Here is an 18717-nt window from a genome sequence, read left to right on the forward strand (position 1 = left end):
AAAAATGAGAAAGCTAACAAAAAAAATACTTATGAATTAATTATTAATAAAAAAATTTGTATAGAAATATCTAATATATTATATTTGAAGACAAATATATTTATGTTTTGTGTATTATCATTAATAACTAAGAATATACTACAAGTTGTAGAATAATATATTATTTTTCTTTAAATTAAAAATAGAACACAATCCATATAAAGAGAATCTAAGTGTTCATAAGATCATAACATGTTTCTCTCTAAAATCTAACGATATATCATAATCTTATAAACAAAAAAACTGAAAACGGATTAGACGGGAAAAACACATGATCCTTGTTCATCAAACACCATTTTTAGTGTGAGAATGCAAAAAAAATGCAAGAAAGAGGAAAGTGACTCTCCATGTGATGCCACGTGGCATATTAATGTGAAAGTGTATTGCTTTTTTTGGGTTTTCAACATTTACAAGTGAAGAACATCAACAACTCTCTATAATCTCATTCTCTCTCATCTGCCATGTCAGAGGGTAACCCCATCCTATGACCCTGCCGAATTCGTATGTTAATGTTACGTGTTTTTCTCTCTCTACAAAATAAAAACACAAAAATCTCTCTCTAAAACAATATATAAACATCAACAAACATATACAATATATAAAAAAAGTGTTGATCTAACCATGAAAAACTCATTAAATCTCATTACACATCAATAATTATTCGATTCCCGAGAGTGATACAAGTGTGGCTACACTTTGGAAATAGATTAGTTCTTAGTTATAAAAAGATAAGGAGATATAATACAAAAAAACAAAAACAGTATATAACATCGACAACAGCTATCTCATTTTTTATTTCTCTCTCTATTTATTCATTCCCTCTCGCCCCTCTCTCTCTCTTCGCTCTCAACGACTTTCTCTCTCTTCGTGTTTCTCTCATATCATTCCTTGCTTCTATGCCCTAATACCCCTCTTTTCTTCACACCCACTTCGAGCATTCTCTTCCTTTTCAATCCCATGCAATCTATCTATTTGATCCACCGGCAAGATTGGTATGCTTTTCAAAATCTCCTTTTTATGCTGTTTTTTGCTCAAATTTTGGTTCTTGGGTTTTGTGGGCGTCTCTTGATTTTGTTGAATTTCAGCTGGGTTTTGTGTGAGTCCTTTGTTTTCTAAGCCACTTGGTGTTCAATTGTGTTTTCTGCTGAGAAGTTTGTGAATTTATTGACCAAGTTTGACACTTGGGTTTTGAACTGAGTTGGGTAGTTTCTCAAATTGGGATTTTGGGTTTCGGTGTTAGTTGAATCTGCATTATGCTTTAGTCATTTCATTTTTTATGGTGTGCTATAACATGCAGTGATTAGATTTTGTCTTTGATGTATATGCTTCATTAAATTCAGGCATTCGGATTCCGGCTCATTTAATAGGTTGTATATGAACTTGAGAGTGTTCCTGTAGTAATCTACGCCGATATGAATGGTCTGATCTTGCTTTGAATTAGTAATCAATGTGGATGTCAACATAATTGTGAGCCCTAGTGTCTCTAATAGTTTACCATTGTGTATCTGTGTTTGTGCGCATGTATTTGTGCGAGGAAGTGGTAGGTCTTATGACCATGAAATATTGTTTGAATTCTTTTCCATTTTTGTTATCTATTTGCCAGTGCGGCCTAACGTTTGTAATGAGATTGGTGGATGTTACTGATTCATTTTTCTATGGTAGAATGTAATGCTATTATTTATTTTAACCTCTTCTTGAAGAAAAAACCATGTGAACGAATGCAAATATTGCTTTGATGCCTTGAATTTTCATTATCTTGTGACATGCTGATGGTCGAAGTTTTGATTACTTATGCAGGACTTATATATGAACAATGAAGGAAAACAAATCGTCATCGCCTAAAATGATTAGCAGGGATTGGGTTATAAAGCGCAAGCGGAGAAAACTTACTTCTGGGCTGGATCAGTCTGCTGGTAAAGACCCATCGAAATCGAATGGTAAAGAAGACAATTCAGGAACATCTGAATCTTCTCGTAGTGCTTCAGGTAAACGCATGGTAGACACTGAAGTAGCTACTGATCGATTTTCGTCTAAGAAGAAAGGAATTGATGGGGTGAGTTACCTTTTACTGCTTAATTTGTACTTGAGGCAAGTTTTCCTTATGTTTTCCCTGTAATAAAAGGGGCAAATAACATAGAGGTGCTATGGGTGATATTCTTTTAAATTTTCATGTTTGGAATACTACATTTCAAAAACTAAGTGTGGGAAACCCTTCCCGTGAAAAGAAAGAGATCTTCTGAAGTGTTATTTAAGTAGATCATGGCTGTTGATGCCAATGTAACTTAGGATAACATGTACTTCCTTTTATTTGGATAGAAAGAAAATTTATTGATGAGGATGGAAGAGTACAAGAGACATGACAAGACATCGTTGAAAAGGAGATAAGAAGATCAAATCATAAAATAAACGGGAATACGAAATACAAGAAACCAATATATAGCTTTTTTGTTTAAGATGGCAGTGAATGCAAACATTGTGTTGAGTGAAAGCAGCTATGCCTTCCTTTTGTTAAACGTGCGTCTGGGGTAGCCTAAAATTTCAGATTGTGGTGGAGTGAATGTTAACCAAACAGGTTAGTAGGCACTCCCAAACCCATAAGAAGTAAGTAGTAACACCCCCAAGTCTGTACACCAAGGAATCTAAGATGCCCTTTATCCCATAGAAGAGGAAAGTTTGTAAAACGTTCCCGGCAAGCAAGCAATTAAGGTTGTTCCTAAAAATTCTAGCATTCCTCTCCAATCATTAGCACCAAATTATAGCAAATATAGAACATTTTCCTAGGTGCTTTGGAGTATATACACAGTAACCTATAATTATGATGATTACTGTTAATCTGTTATACTGTAATTAATTTAGTGATTAGGCTGCATGTTGGCACTAATTAGCTCATTGATCGCTTGTGATTGTACTATAAATGAGAGATCAGTTTTCAGCCTAGATATGGAAATCCAGCGTAGTTTCTAATTTTTATATGGTATCAAAGTAGTACCATCCTCCTTGACCTACCCCGTACACTGGTGAGTTCCCAAAAACCTATAACTTATCTTCTATGGTGTGTCTCAAGATTCTTTCTATTCCATGAGCTGTCCACTAATTCCGGTCACTGGAACCCTAATTCTTCCTCCCATCTGCAGCAGTTGAGTTTTGCTATCCTCAGTTGTTAGGCATGTTTCTTCTCGCAGTTGTTTAGCTACTTTCTTTTTTCCCTTGAACATCATGATCCCTTGCCTACACATCAGGAGTATTTATTGGCCTGAAATTTGTCAACTACTAGAAGATGACTGCCAATGGACCTTTGATGTGCCACCACATTTTTATCGCTGAAATCGTGTCTGAAATGCCTCATTTTCACATGGTAGAGGTGTGACACATGTTTTTCAGTTGGTTTCTCCAGCTACCTCAAGTCCTCAACTCATATTTGCCTCAGTGAGTCTTCCCATTGCTCTTCCATTTGTCAAATCTCAAAATGATACTTTTGTGGTGGGGGAGTTAGTGGCACTCTAAGTGCAGATAGCGTGATTCCTTTACTGAATGTTGACAGAATCAGCATCTTTAAGTCCATTGAGTGCTGCAAGTTGCACGTTGAGGCAGCCACCCCTCTGAAATGAAAATAACTCCAAGAAAGTTTAAGATGTTTCTAAGATCTTGATGGTAGATGATAACTGCTTTAGTGCTGCTTCACTTGTTCAGAATTATGCAACTTGTCCTGCTCTTGCATTTCCACGGAAGCATCTCCTTAGTTGGTGCACAAAGATACCATCTCTCCAGCATCACCAATCTAACTTGAAGTCTTGTCTGCCGATTTTTTTGTAGAAGCATATGATATTCTATATGTCCATATTTATCTCTTATTTCAGTAATTGTATTTTATTAATTTCTAAGAAAAATTCCAGATGCCAATTTATGGGTTTTTCCTGTTTTATTTAGTATTTTTGGTTCATCACTCTAATTGTGACATATTAAACGTTATTATCCAGCATTACTTTGAATGTGTGGTCTGTGATCGTGGTGGCAACTTATTGTGCTGTGATAGCTGTCCTTGCACCTATCATTTACAGTGTCTTGATCCACCTCTTAAGGTATGTTTATTTGAGCGGGTTTTATTCTGTGCTTTTTGTCAAGTACAAAGCTGTGATTCCTAGGATCTATTTTATAAATCTGATTTGTTTCTGGTCATTTGCGATTTTATCTTCTGAAGCGCATTCCTACTGGGAAGTGGCAATGTCCAAGCTGCTCTCAAGGAAATGATCAATTAAAGCCCACGAGTCACCTCGACTCAATTACAAAACGAGCAAGGACAAAGATAGCTACCATAAAATCAAAAGATGGAGGCAACCCACTTAACCTGGACAAAATATCCCGAATTTTTGGGGATAAACTTATTTCAAAGAAAAGGTCCGCCAGCAAAGGAAAATCTAAGTCAACAATAGGAATCAAATTCTTTGAAAAGAAACCATCGTCTCCCTCAGAAGATGAAACATGTAGCAATAAGCCAAGTGACCCAAATCTCGAGAGTACCATTGAAGGAACGTCGTCATGTGTGGATGCTGATGAAAAGAAATCAAACATGTCCCCACCAGCCTCCCCTAAGGACACGGAGCCAACTTCACCTGCTAAGGAAGTTTCATCTCCCTCTAAGATGACTAATTTAGAGGAAAATGATAAACAGCTGGAGATAAAGAAAACCACTTTAAGAAAACAACTTGTTCTTGGTCTTGCTGCTTTTGAAGATAAAGCGATTCAATTGAGAAAAAGGAAGCATAAAGATGTTAGCAATAACGCTAGTCGAAAGAAGTGTAGGACTGAAAAGGGGAAATTTTTTGTCAATGCTCCTATAAAATTCAAGTCTGGAGAAAATAAAGTGCACATGAAGCAGAAGTCTGTAACCCATAGCATTTCTGTATCTGTATCAAAAGAGGATGTTGGAAACAAGAATTCTGATGTCCAGCAGAAAGATGAGGTACATGTTCTACTCCATAATTTATTGTAAGATTCTACTTTTAAGAACATTTATATTTGGTCTTTTTTACTTCCTAGTTAGTTATTGCAGTAGTTGTTAGATTGAAATTTTGACAAATTGAATTACAAAATTCGACATGACTCGGCAAGCCAGCGATTTGTATTGTATTGGGAACTGCAGATGGATTTGAATTGTGCATGTATCATACAAATCGGTGTAATCCAAATCACCAATACAATGTGAATACAATTCAAAAATTGAACAATTGATTCTTGATATGGTTCAAATGTTTGACAAAAACGATTTCATGTTCATGTAGAAGTTCCTTTCACTTGTTAGCTTAGGTGTAGACATCATTCTTTAAATATTTACAAATGGCTAGATACTGTCATAAAATTGTTATCATTTTTATTTACAGAGCTAAAATGTTAATAGATTTATTATCAAATTTACATATTTTATTAATTTGATTGCTATTAAAGACTAAAGTATCTTATTTGCACTTCATTTTAAAAATTATATAAGTCAGCCATTGTCCTTCTTTTGCCCTTCTTGACATCAATTCCAAACCTTGCCAAACTGTTAAACATTGCATAACCGGTTTTAACTATCATACTGTTTTGATGGTTTTGTATGCATCTCTAGAAAATTCATTAAGAATGCATTTATGATGTCTAAATGATAAAACAGTAATGATTGTTGCCTTAAATTACCATGATTGAAATGGGCTAAAAGGTCTTTTGTATGCCTAGCCTTTTGTATTATTCTTAAATGGCATAACCCACCTACAAATTCGACCCAATTTCTTTTCATTTGCTAATTTGCACCCTACATTTGTATTTTGTGAATTGATCCAATCTCCTAAGCTGTTGTAAGCTTTCCGTTAGGTGAAACTGTTAAGGTTCCATCTCAAAATCAATTGGCAATGAGAGTAGTAGTCCAATAGGTATATAAACCATCCGTGAGACAATGTGTGACTTATTTTCTAACATGCCCCCTCCACATAAGTCTGCCGGACCAGGTGAAGGGTTACCTTTGATCCATAACTAAAGGGCATCTTTTGGCCCATGACAACCGGAAAGAAGTTGGGCTCTGACTCTGATACCATGTTAAGGTTCCATCTCAAAACCAAATGGCAATGAGAAGAGTAGCTCAATAAGTATTTAAACCATTTCCGAGACAATGAGGTAGGCGATGTGAGACTTACTGTCCAATAGAAACTAAAGGTCGTATATGTAAATAAAGAAGAATGGTGCAATACAAGAGCCAGTAGTTGGTGATGGCTAGGATACAGGACAGAACTGTTGAGTGAGATGATCTGTATAAGTACATTCCCCTTTGTTAGGAGCAACTTTGATTATCAGGTTTAGATGCTCTTTTTATGAGAAAATCTATAGACAACTTACAGATTACTGCAGGAAAGGATGAAAAAGATGATATAAGTATCTCTCGAAATATGCAAGAGATTTAGAAATGTCAGAAGCTCTAAATTATTACAATATAATGTGGTATAATATATTAATCAATAATCATACTATATGATGCTTTATTTATATTGATATGCTAGCTAGGATCTACAATATGTTTACCATTATTGTTGAGATGCAATTGCATCCGTGTTTAATTATACTTACAATTTGTTTTTACTTGGATACAGAAGTTCCCTAAGATATTGAAAGACAAATCAAATAGGCCTGATAAAGCAAGAAGTCTTGTACATCAAACTTTGATGCATGAAGACAGTGCTATTCTTGAATCTCTGCAGGTAACCAGCTTGAAGGGCTTTTGTCAGATGGTGCATTTTTGTTAAAGAAAATGTTTTCATCGGTAAATCTTGTATGTGATTTTGACTTTTTTTCCTTGTATATCTATCTCAGGTTGATCAGGTTCTTGGGTGTCGAGTTCAAAGTGAGAAAACGAACTCATTACGACACTTATCTTTGACCATTGTGAACGACCCTCCTCCTGGTGATCTGGAAATCTCAAAAGCCCAGAACGGACAACAACAGGATAATTCTGCTTGTGATAATGATTTCGATGTCGGAACAGCTGAAAGTCTTGATGATCCTCAAAATGTCATCAAGAATTCTGATCAAGAAGAAATATTGAACAACACTAAAAGAGTGGAAGGAATTCATGTATACAGAAGATCAACGACAAAGGAAAGCAACAAAAGAAATCCAACAGATTCATTGAGTAAAGCCACTGATGATTTAGGTTCCTGTGCTAACAATGGTAAAGTTCAGGATGATTCTTCTTCTGTATCTGCTGAAAATTTGGAGAAAGCAAATGACAAGGTGGAGGCAGAAGAGAAAATCAATATTGCATCAAGGGGTGAGGATAACAGTGAGCTTCCAAAAATTTGTGATCAGGTCTCTCTTGAAACAAAACCAAAGGAAATGGATGTGGAGAAGGGAACACATAGCAGTGTTGATAATAAAGATCCAGAAGCTAACATGGCTGAATCTTCATGCCTAAATAGAGAGAATGTGTCCTACGAATTTTTAGTTAAGTGGGTGGGGAAGTCTCATATTCATAATAGTTGGATTTCTGAATCCCAGTTGAAAGTTCTTGCGAAGAGAAAACTAGAAAATTACAAGGCAAAGCATGGGATGGCGATAATAAATATTTGTCAGGAATGTTGGAAGCAGCCGCAGCGGTTGCTTGCTCTCCGTACTTCAGAAAGTGGAACATCTGAAGCATTTGTGAAATGGACTGGACTGCCTTATGATGAATGCACTTGGGAAAGTTTAGATGAATCTGTGCTTCAAAATTATTCTCATCTGATTACACTGTTTAAAAAGTTTGAAACCCTCACACTGGAAAAGGATGCATCAAAGGAAAATTCAACCATAAAAGGAAACGACCCTCAAAATGATATATTTAATCTTACAGAGCAACCTAAGGAGCTAAAAGGCGGTTCTTTGTTTCCCCATCAGCTTGAGGCTCTGAACTGGTTGCGTAAATGCTGGTACAAGTCCAAAAATGTGATACTTGCTGATGAGATGGGACTTGGGAAAACAATATCTGCTTGTGCTTTTATTTCAGCATTGTACTCTGAATTCAAAGTTTCACTTCCTTGCTTGGTTTTGGTACCTCTTTCCACAATGCGTAATTGGCTTTCTGAATTTGCAACATGGGCTCCTGATGTGAATGTTGTTGAATACCATGGCCGTGCTAAAGGAAGAGCCATAATTCGCCAGTTTGAATGGCACGCTAGTGACCCAGGTGGATTGAATAAGAAAACAGAAGCCTATAAATTCAATGTGCTTTTAACTACATATGAAATGATTCTTGCTGATTCTTCTCTTTTGCGTGGAGTTCCTTGGGAAGTTCTCATTGTTGATGAAGCCCACCGACTAAAGAATGCTCAAAGTAAGCTTTTCAGTTTGCTGAATTCATTCTCATTTCAACATCGTGTGCTGTTGACGGGTACCCCTCTCCAGAACAACCTCGGTGAGATGTACAACTTGCTTAATTTCTTGCAACCAGCTTCATTTCCTTCTCTAGCTTCATTTGAGGAGAATTTTAATGATCTTCCGACTAAACAGAAAGTTGATGAGTTGAAAAAACTCGTTGCTCCTCTTATGCTTCGTAGACTTAAGAAGGATGCTATGCAAAATATTCCACCCAAGACAGAAAGAATGGTTCCTGTTGAGTTGTCATCCATCCAGGCTGAATATTACCGTGCAATGCTTACAAAGAATTATGAGCTGTTGCGGAATATTGGGAAAGGGGTTGCCCAAAAATCCATGATGAACATTGTGATGCAACTGAGAAAGGTCTGCAATCATCCATATCTCATACCAGGAACTGAACCTGAATCTGGATCTGTTGAGTTCCTTCATGATATGAGAATAAAGGCTTCAGCAAAGTTGACCCTTCTGCATTCTATGCTTAAGATTTTGTATCGGGAAGGACACAGAGTTCTTATTTTCTCACAAATGACCAAGCTTCTTGACATTCTAGAGGACTATTTAAGTGTAGAATTTGGTCCTAAAACATATGAGAGAGTGGATGGCTCTGTTTCTGTCACTGATCGTCAGGCAGCGATTACACGTTTCAACCAAGACAAGAGTCGATTTGTTTTCTTGTTATCAACTCGCTCTTGTGGACTTGGGATAAACTTGGCAACTGCTGACACTGTGATCATATACGATTCAGATTTTAATCCTCATGCTGATATCCAAGCAATGAATCGTGCACACAGAATTGGACAATCAAAAAGGCTTTTGGTATACAGACTTGTGGTCCGTGCTAGTGTTGAAGAGCGGATCTTGCAGCTTGCTAAAAAGAAACTGATGCTTGATCAGCTTTTTATAAACAAGTCTGAAAACCAAAAGGAAATAGAAGGTATTTTAAAATGGGGAACCGAAGAACTCTTCAGTGATTCTCCTGGCTTGAATGGGAAAGGCACGGATGAAAATGAGAATAGCAACAAAGTTGAGACAGTAGCAGAGGTAGAGCATAAACATCGGAAGAGGACTGGTGGTCTGGGAGATGTATACCAGGATAAGTGTACAGAGAGCAGTAGCAAGATTCTATGGGATGAGAATGCAATTTTAAAATTGCTTGATCGTTCAAATATTCAAGATGTTTCAGCTGATAATGCTGAAGCGGATTCTGAGAATGATATGCTGGGCTCAGTGAAGGTGATGTACTTGATTAATATCTAGTAATACACTATTTAGTTGCATCTTTAAACTTTGACTAGAATAATACCAATAAACTTACTCATATGCTGTGATTGGTGACATAAACACATCTTATTTTGCATGTATATGTTTGGACAAGGACCTTCCAACCTTTCTCTCATCTCTCTATCCCTCTTTTTATGGCTTATTCTTCTTCTTCTTCTTCTTCTTCTTCTTCTTCTTCTTCTTCTTCTTCTTCTTCTTCTTCTTCTTCTTCTTCTTCTTCTTCTTCTTCTTCTTCTTCTTCTTCTTCTTCTTCTTCTTCTTCTTCTTCTTCTTCTTCTTCTTCTTCTTCTTCTTCTTCTTCTTCTTCTTCTTCTTCTTCTTCTTCTTTCTGAGACCATCTTTGTAATTTGAGTGCTTAAATGGTTATGTTTCATTTTACTTTTTCTCTTGAATTTTATTCCAATGCTCTTAATCTCTTATATATAGTTTCCTTGACCTGTATCTCTTACATATAGTTGGACATATTGATGATTACTATGCCCCTTGTCGTGATTGAACTTTTCCTTCTGACTCAGGCCCTTGAATGGAATGAGGAATCAACTGAAGAGCATGAAATCGGTGAATCTCCTCCTGATGGGACTGATGATACGTGTACACATAATTCTGAGAACAAAGATGATAATGTTGTGGTGGGCAATGAAGAAAATGAATGGGACACACTACTGCGTTTGAGGTAAGGAGCTTCTATGTTGTTGCATCCACTTTTCATGTTATATATTACTTTCACAATTTTAAAGTTCCTTGTAATGATCATAGGCTGGATAAATTATATAGATATTTAATTAGAGCATAATATTTTTTTAGAGGCATTAATAATATTGAAACATAACTGAAATGTATGAACTGCCTATTGTTACTGAAGAGCAATATACATGAGGATAATTTAACCTTTGTCAAAAGTGATGTATTGTAATATTTATCATAATGCATCTTAATTTTATTCGGACATATGTTTTCAATTATTGTAAGTTTGTATTTGAACTTTATAATAGAAGCTTCTTTCTGGTATGCAAGTTCAAGTGGCAGAAAAAAGTGGAAGGCCTAGAAATAGGTTGTATTTTAACATTCCCTTAGCAGGAAACCCTTTTTAGATCAAGCTATGGTCAAAATGCAATCTGGCTACTTCCTAGTCCTAATATTATATGAGAACAGATGATTATAAGAAATCTACTTCGGAAAATCAGAACCTTTTTGGTTAAACCTGTGGAGTATGTTTTTATAAAAGTGATTATTGGGCAAAAATATTTGATTCATATGCCATGTAGTTTGACTACATCAAGGTAGTTAGTGGCTATTAAGACTGCCAGATAACGATTTTACATTTTTGCACCCCTACCCGACTTTTAGCCCAATCCTCTCAGCCCTAACCCCTTTTTCACATACACTTTAACCCTCATTCAAATTTTACTCACTTTGAGACTGCGAGCTCTTAGACAGTGACTGCGATGGTGATCCCTGGTTGTTGAAACAATGGGTGCTCGCATGCTGTGATCCTCTGGCAATGGGTTTCGAAGTTTTGTTGAATGGCAATGACAGACGAGAACCACGTGAAGAGGTTACTGTCTTTTTAGTGAGTCATGGGAATCTCACCTTTGATTAATTGAAGGTTTTGTTTTTTGGCTTTTCATTATTTTGAAAATATTGCTGTTTGAGTAGATCAAATGGAGGCTAGCAAAAGCAAGAAAAACCATAGGCGAAATGATTATGAAAGACTTAGAAGATCAATGTTTTGTCAATGAACATGATTTATGATAGAGCATTATGGTGTCGTTCAATCCATGTAGCCGACCTCACCTAATTGGATAAAGGCTTGGTTGTTATTGTAAAAATATTACTGTCTAGTGTTTGTATTCTATTGGCAAACACAAGTTTAACCATTATGTACACTGGAGTTATTTTTTTCTTCAGTCTTTACACAAGGAGTACTCTGAGGATGAATGGGTTTGTATTAAATTGGTCTTGTGTTGGATCTCAATTTTGACTACTTAGCTATCAAGTGGCATGCATAGTACAGCTTAGCTTGAGTTTCATTGTGCATCTACTGGTTTGTAGGTGGGAGAAATACCAAAGAGATGAGGAAGAAGCTCTTGGTCGAGGGAAGCGGCAGAGGAAAGCTATTTCTTATCGGGAAGTATGTGCTGCTCACCCTAGTGAAACAATGAGTGAGGTAATTTGCTAATTGCTTCCTTTCTGCTTTGTAAGTAAAGCCTATTTCATCCTGAATGCCTAATGAGAAAAGCTTGTATCTGATAAAATCTTAAATTTTCAATATCACATATAAGTTAAGTTGGATTTTTGTCCTCCAGCTTTCCTCATAGACTGAATGTTGTTGGATAATTATTTTGGAATTTGTCAGATCACAAATCTCTTTTCTGATTGTCGTTGTGGACTCATACCAGTTTGCTATTTGTATGTCTTCTGAGTTAAATTGCTCTGCTGTTGTTGATTGTTCAAACAGGGCGGCGGGGACGAGGAAAAAGTGCCAGAACCAGAGCCTGAGCGTGAATATACGCCAGCAGGAAGGGCCCTGAAGGCGAAATAGTATGACTTAGCTTTTGAATCTGATTTACATTACAGCTCAAATATGGTTATACGATTCCCTTGATAGTCGGTATTGTTACTGAAAGTTTAACTTCTGGCAACAATTCACCGAGAGCTGTTGCCTGTTAGCAACTCCTGCATGCTATTTGATGAATTGGTCACATTAGTTTGAATATCCATACATCGGTACTTGGTATCATAAAAATATAAACATCCATACATTAATTTCAGCTAAACATGGTATGTCGGTAATCTTTAGTGCTAATTACGTTATCGTTTGAGGTATATACATTACTTGCTGTAATTAGTAATTTTCAAATACATTGACCAAGATGCCATGCCTTCTGATTGTACTGTGATATCCAATAGTTTCAGCTTTATGATTAAATGTGCCCTCAATGCTGAATACTTACACTTGCTATTATTCAACAGTGCTAAGCTCCGTGCTCGGCAGAAAGAACGACTTGCTCGGAGGAATGAAGTTGGTGGATCACAACCTGCTGACGGAGTCATAGTAACCGAATCAGTCCCACAGTCTGAAGCCAATGTCAAGGGTGGAGATCTAGGATCTGGACCAACACATCCAGTTCAGGAGGGACCTTCTATAAACTTAGAGAACAGCAAACATGCTCAACTTTCTGAAGCTCAAAACAGCAATGCTGACTTGTTTTCAAGGATTGACAGGCTTTCAAAACAGAAAATGACGAGTCACATGAATGTTTCTGTCAATAATCCAGGCCGCTCTCTACCTGACATTTTTCTTCCAAATCACCACTATCAGGGGAGCTTGAAAAGCATGAATTCTGTGCCTAAAAACAATCTGTTGCCTGTTCTGGGACTTTGTGCCCCTAATGCTAAGCAAACAGAACCATCTGAACATAATGTTTCCAAGTTAAATTGGAGACAAAATAGAAATGGAGCCAGACAAGAGTTTCCCTTCAGTCTTGCCCCTTGTTCTGAGGCATCAATGAATGCTGAGGCCAGAAGTCTTGAAGCGAGAGCATATGCCAAACTATCAGAAGCATCAACATCAAACTTACAGTATAGTTCCAGAAACAGAATGCTCGATAACAGCCTCCCATTTGCTCCGGTGTGCTCTCTTAATGTGCATGTGGATTTGATTGTCAATTGTCGCTGGCTTTATGCATGTATCATTATGATTCATATCCTTTCTTTTTTATTGCAGTTTCCACCAGCTGTGCAAGGAAAGGAAGCCAATGTGTTTGAAAACTCTGGTCCTAGATTGGCCGCTTTCCATGAGAAGATGCCCCTACCATTTGATGAAAGATTGCTGGCCAGATTTCCACTCACATCTAGAAGCATGGCAAATTCACATCTGGACCGCTTACCTAATTTGTCGTTGGGAGGCACATTTGAAGCTTTGAGTGGATCTACGCAAGACTTTCCAATGCCAGCTTTGCCTAATTTCAAAGTTCCTCCTGAAGATTTATTCGGGCATAATCAGCAAGAGAGGGACATGCCCCCCACCTTGGGTTTGGGACAGAGGTCAAATACATTCTCATCATTCCCAGAAAACCATAGGAAGGTGCTTGAAAACATAATGATGAGAACTGGATCAGGATCAAGTAGTTTATCAAAGAAGAAATCAAAATCAGATGGGTGGTCTGAAGATGAACTTGATTCCCTCTGGATTGGTGTTCGCAGGCACGGAAGGGGTAACTGGGATGTTATGCTCAGAGATCCCAAGTTAAAATTCTCGAGGAACAAGACACCTGAGAATTTGTCAATGAGGTGGGCGGAGGAACAAATGAAGTTGTTTCAGGGGCCAAGACCATCCAAGATGGCAAATGCGAACTCTACCAAATCTGCACATTTGCCAATCTCCGAGGGAATGATGGAAAGGGCCTTGCAAGGAAGCGGATTCGTTATCCCACCCAAGTTTCAAAACCATATGACTGAGATGAAACTCGGGATAGGTGATCCTGCAACTGGCATGCCACATTTTCTGCCTCTTTCATCTTGGGCTTATGAAAAAAACAGAGCACAATTTCCTGAAGATGCTGCTGCTGAAACATCTGATAGACTAGGGACTTCTTCCAGTGTGCCTACTGAAAGGCCATTTTTGCTTGATTCTTTTGGGACAAGCCACTTTGGTTCTTTAGGTGTGAATTACCCAGGCAACCTTAGTAAACGGCAAAAGGAGGATGAGCAAGAAAACACCAAGCATGGTAAGATGCCTGTAGTTCTAGATGAATCTCCCAATGATATGCTTGATAACCGTATTAATGTAGGAAATGGGGAATCAACCAGCTCAGGACTGTTATCTAACCCCATTAGGTCTGATCTTTTGCACTCTATAGGTGAGGAAGTAGCTGGAAGCAGTACTTCAAAAGGCAAGCTTCCTCACTGGTTGAGAGAAGCTGTGAGTCCACCTTCCGTGCTCCCTGATCCTGAACTGCCACCCGCAGTGTCAGCCATTGCTCAATCAGTTCGCATGCTATATGGAGAAGATAAACCTGCAATTCCTCCATTTGTGATTCCAGGACCACCTCCCTCCCTCCCAAAGGACCCCAGGAGTAGTCTCAAGAAGAGAAAGAGGAGATCACACAAGTTAAATCCGGTTCAGCCAGATTTCACTGGAACCAGCAGGGACATACACAGCAGCCGCAATGTTGATAATGGTGCTTCAAGTTCAACTCCGTTGGCTCTACTTTCTCAGACTGACTCTGACCTCAATTTGCCTCCACTGAAAAAGATTGGCTCAGGACTGTCTCCTTCTCCTGAAGTGCTCCAGTTGGTTGCATCCTGTCTTGCTTCTGACCCGCTGCATCTTACATCCACTTCAGGTCCTTCAAGCTTTCTTGGGAGCAAGCTCCCGATGCCTGTTGGGAGAGCTAAATTCAAAGATCCAGAAAGCGTCTTCAGAAACAAGAAGCAGCCTAGGCAGATGTCTCCAGCGTGGCATCCACCTCTGGAGCATGAAGTGGTTGACATTGATAGTGGAGATTCCAGCAAGACTCAGTCAGATCCCTCCCGCACTGATCGGCTTGACGAACAAGTGGAGGTATCATCTGAGGGAACTGTCTCAGATCATGCTGTGAGAGACCAAGAAACATAACTCTGGTTTCTTGGACAAATATTAAAACTATATTCTTTGTTGCTGCTAAAGCCTTTTGACCAATGCGCTTGAATTTTTGTAGGTATGACAATGAGTGAACTAGCAAATATAGTATTGCTCAGGACATGTAAAGTTTTTGTACATGTGAAATGAAATATAGTGTTGCTTGCTTGGTATTGTTTGTAGCCCTTTTTGTCTATTCAGTGCAATTTTTTGAAACAATTCCTGTTCAATCCACTCATTGTGTTAGCATGAAGTATGATGGAAAACATTAGTTTTGCAAGAGCTTCTATGACCCATTGTAGTAGCCTGTTTTGATGGGAAAGGGGAAGGAATATATCCACATCTTCTTCTATCCTAAAATGTGTATTATCTATGTACTGTTTAGTTTTCATTCGCCAGAAAATTAAAATATGAATTAAATATATATTAACTTTATATTTTCTGATAAATGAAAATGAAATTGTACATGAAATGTAATACACAATATTAATCGGTACTTTGAAATTGTTAAATGACTCACAACTAATGCTATTTGAAAATTGCCATTGATATATGTTTGAGCCTCACTAGGAGACTTGCCATTGTCGTTCTCTTCTCAAATCTACAAACTACACCAATTGAACCTTTATATCAAAACACCTTATTTAATTCCAAAAACAAAGAACAAAATTAGGAAATATAGCAATGCAAGGAAGAACCAAACAAAATTGAAGAGTAAGCAACAAATAAAAATTCTTTTAAAATAATGAAAATAGAGAATCACAAAACTCTACCATTAACAAGTGAAAAGAGTGGCAATGTAATGAGAAGGAGCTTATTTTGAGCGATTGATGAAGAATAAAATACTCTAAAACATAATAAGCATAGATTATGTAGTAGCAACATGAGATCATGGCAATATGGTATTGGACAACATCTTAAATAGAAGTTGGTCCAATTATAAGTGTGATCAAATCCAACAATTTACCAACTTTTACAAAATTTGACGATTGTTGGAAGCTGCATTGACGCATGTTTTTAAAAAGATGCATCATATAAGCTCCATAAAATTAACATAATATGAACTTGACTTAATTTTTATCAGAATTTTGGGATGTAAAAATTGAACACATAATAAAAGAGGTTTGCACTTGAACATATTTCACTTTGTTATATGGTGTAAATACTAGTTTTTGATACATTCTTTATATTCCAACAATAATGTTAACATAAATATAAATTATATCTAATTTTACATTTATACAATTTAATTAGTGAATCATAAATTAAATTATTATATTAATATTCTGATATGATATTAATATTAATAATGGTGATAGAACCTAATTATTATCATATCAAAGAGTTTTTGATCATTTCATTATTATATATTACTAGCATTTTGGTATGTACATCTTTTTGATCCAATGAATTGAATGTTATCGATTTTTGCATGAACTAACTAATACATTTGTACTCATATAAACTAAAATTTACCAATGGGGCGTTGATTCAAGTGGTACATGCTTAATTCCCCTTAAGTAAGAACCCGGGTTCGAGTCTTGTGGATACATGTGGGAAACCAAAAAAATATAAACTAAAATTTAAAATTAATAAAATTTATTAAGAATGATAATGATTAGCTTCAGTTATTTAATAAAATTGGTACCACATGTGACATTTTTTTTTATAAATTTCCATATTTTTTAATTTTATGATTTTTTGAATTATTCAAAAAGTAGAAATTAGTTCAAGTACTTATTTTTACTAGTGTGTGCGCAAGCAATTCGTGCCTACCAGTCAATATTGCATGATACTATGTATTTAATTTTTATATATTTCATATTTTATAATTAGAATATATTTTTTGTATTCGGTGTACTTTATATTATAATTTTTTTTGTTTATTATAATGTTTTTAGTTTAAGGTGAGAGATGTGGTTAACTAATGTGTTGGTGGTGGTTAATTAGGATTGTATGAGTTTTTTTGTAAAAATTAAATAATGTGAAGGGTAAAATAGGAAGTGGAAATTACACCATGGTGGAAGTTACACCATATTTTGTCTTTATATATAGTATAGAAGTATAGATATAGATTATGTCATAGTTATGAAAATTGTACCATTCTAGTCAGGTCAACCGAAAAATTAGTGAACTGATCCTCGTACTAATATGATATGATAATTATATCAGTCTTACAATGATATTAATCAAAACTGGTCATATCGACCATTTTTCATTTAAACTGTACATATCAAATTGGTTGGTTTTCATTAAAAAATACATTTTTTATTATAAAATTACTTATTTCTTACCAAAATGTTATTATGATAATCAAACATATAACTACTACCTTTATTTATACTTCTAAAACATGATATATCCCCAAATTGTACATTTTATTTTAACAAATGATGTAAATAAAAGTATTTATCACATTTTTCGTTAGTATTTAATATTTATGTTAATATTATTTATATGTATATCTAATTCCATCAATATGTAGTTTAATTAATAAATCACAGTTTAAACCACTATACCATCAGTGTTTTGGCTAGTTTAATAAGTGATACATTATTAATAACATTGTTTACAGTAACTATTATTAAATTTATGTATCATTTTTATTATTTATTACTATGTCGTTTAATTATTTATATTTTATTCTTTCTAGAACAAAAACTAATTAGTATCAAAATATTTAAGTAAAGTCTTTATTTTCATTATTTGTAATGATTTATTACCATATCAATTATGAAGTACTTGTCTCCATCATCTAATACATTATTTCCTTATCTCTCGCCTATATTGAACTTGGATACGAAATATTGAATGTGATGTCCCAATGTTTGCTATGTAAATCTTTTCAATTTGAAAATAATGTAATAGATGATGGAGAAACTGAAATCAGTTCCTTCTGTCTTTTGACTCGCAATTTAAAATGTAATTGCCATGCATGATGCCTTTTCCAATGAAAATTCTGTGTTACAAACTCACTCTTTATTGGGAATTGTGCATATTGCTCTGACCACGAATCAGACTAGTTCAGATGCTTTAACCACATAATTAGTTGAGCATAATGCTAATTGCTAAGTAGTGTTTCAAAATGTCTTAGTTATTGTTTTTAAAATGGGAATTGTGCATTTTTAATATATTTAAAATCCTACTTATGATTTTTAATGTATAGGTAATGATTATAGTTTAATATTTATCAAAAAAAGCCAATAATGACTGAATCATGTGTGATATGTGTTAAAAACTCTTGCATCCTTTAAGACAATTTTCTCTAAAGATTAACAGATGGTGTTAAAAGTTATACAATATCTACCATTAAAGTTACAATATTTTTATGGGTTTTTTTAAAAAACGTTATTGAAAAATAATGTATTTTTAAATAGTTTTTTTATGTGCTTGTT

At 35.7% G+C, this 18717-nt stretch overlaps 1 protein-coding gene across 4 annotated transcripts; it reads left to right on the top strand.

Annotated features, from left to right (window-relative positions):
* LOC109362348 (protein CHROMATIN REMODELING 4-like) lies at positions 833 to 15541 on the top strand. Of its 4 annotated transcripts, none has more exons than XM_019608076.1 (12): positions 833 to 1031; positions 1837 to 2092; positions 4017 to 4118; positions 4238 to 4999; positions 6657 to 6764; positions 6877 to 9651; positions 10215 to 10372; positions 11752 to 11866; positions 12158 to 12240; positions 12673 to 13330; positions 13427 to 14429; positions 14562 to 15541. In XM_019608076.1, the coding sequence occupies exons 2-12, from the start codon at positions 1853 to 1855 to the stop codon at positions 15317 to 15319; spliced, it is 6762 nt and encodes a 2253-aa protein (XP_019463621.1). In that variant the 5' UTR covers positions 833 to 1031; positions 1837 to 1852; the 3' UTR covers positions 15320 to 15541. The 4 variants fall into 4 exon arrangements, with proteins under 4 accessions (XP_019463621.1, XP_019463620.1, XP_019463618.1 ...); XM_019608075.1 differs by having other exon boundaries at positions 12673 to 13210; positions 13244 to 13330; positions 13427 to 15541; XM_019608073.1 differs by having other exon boundaries at positions 13427 to 15541.

The sequence above is a fragment of the Lupinus angustifolius genome, chromosome LG12 (genome assembly GCF_001865875.1).
Source record: "Lupinus angustifolius cultivar Tanjil chromosome LG12, LupAngTanjil_v1.0, whole genome shotgun sequence".
Taxonomy (NCBI): Eukaryota; Viridiplantae; Streptophyta; class Magnoliopsida; order Fabales; family Fabaceae; genus Lupinus; species Lupinus angustifolius.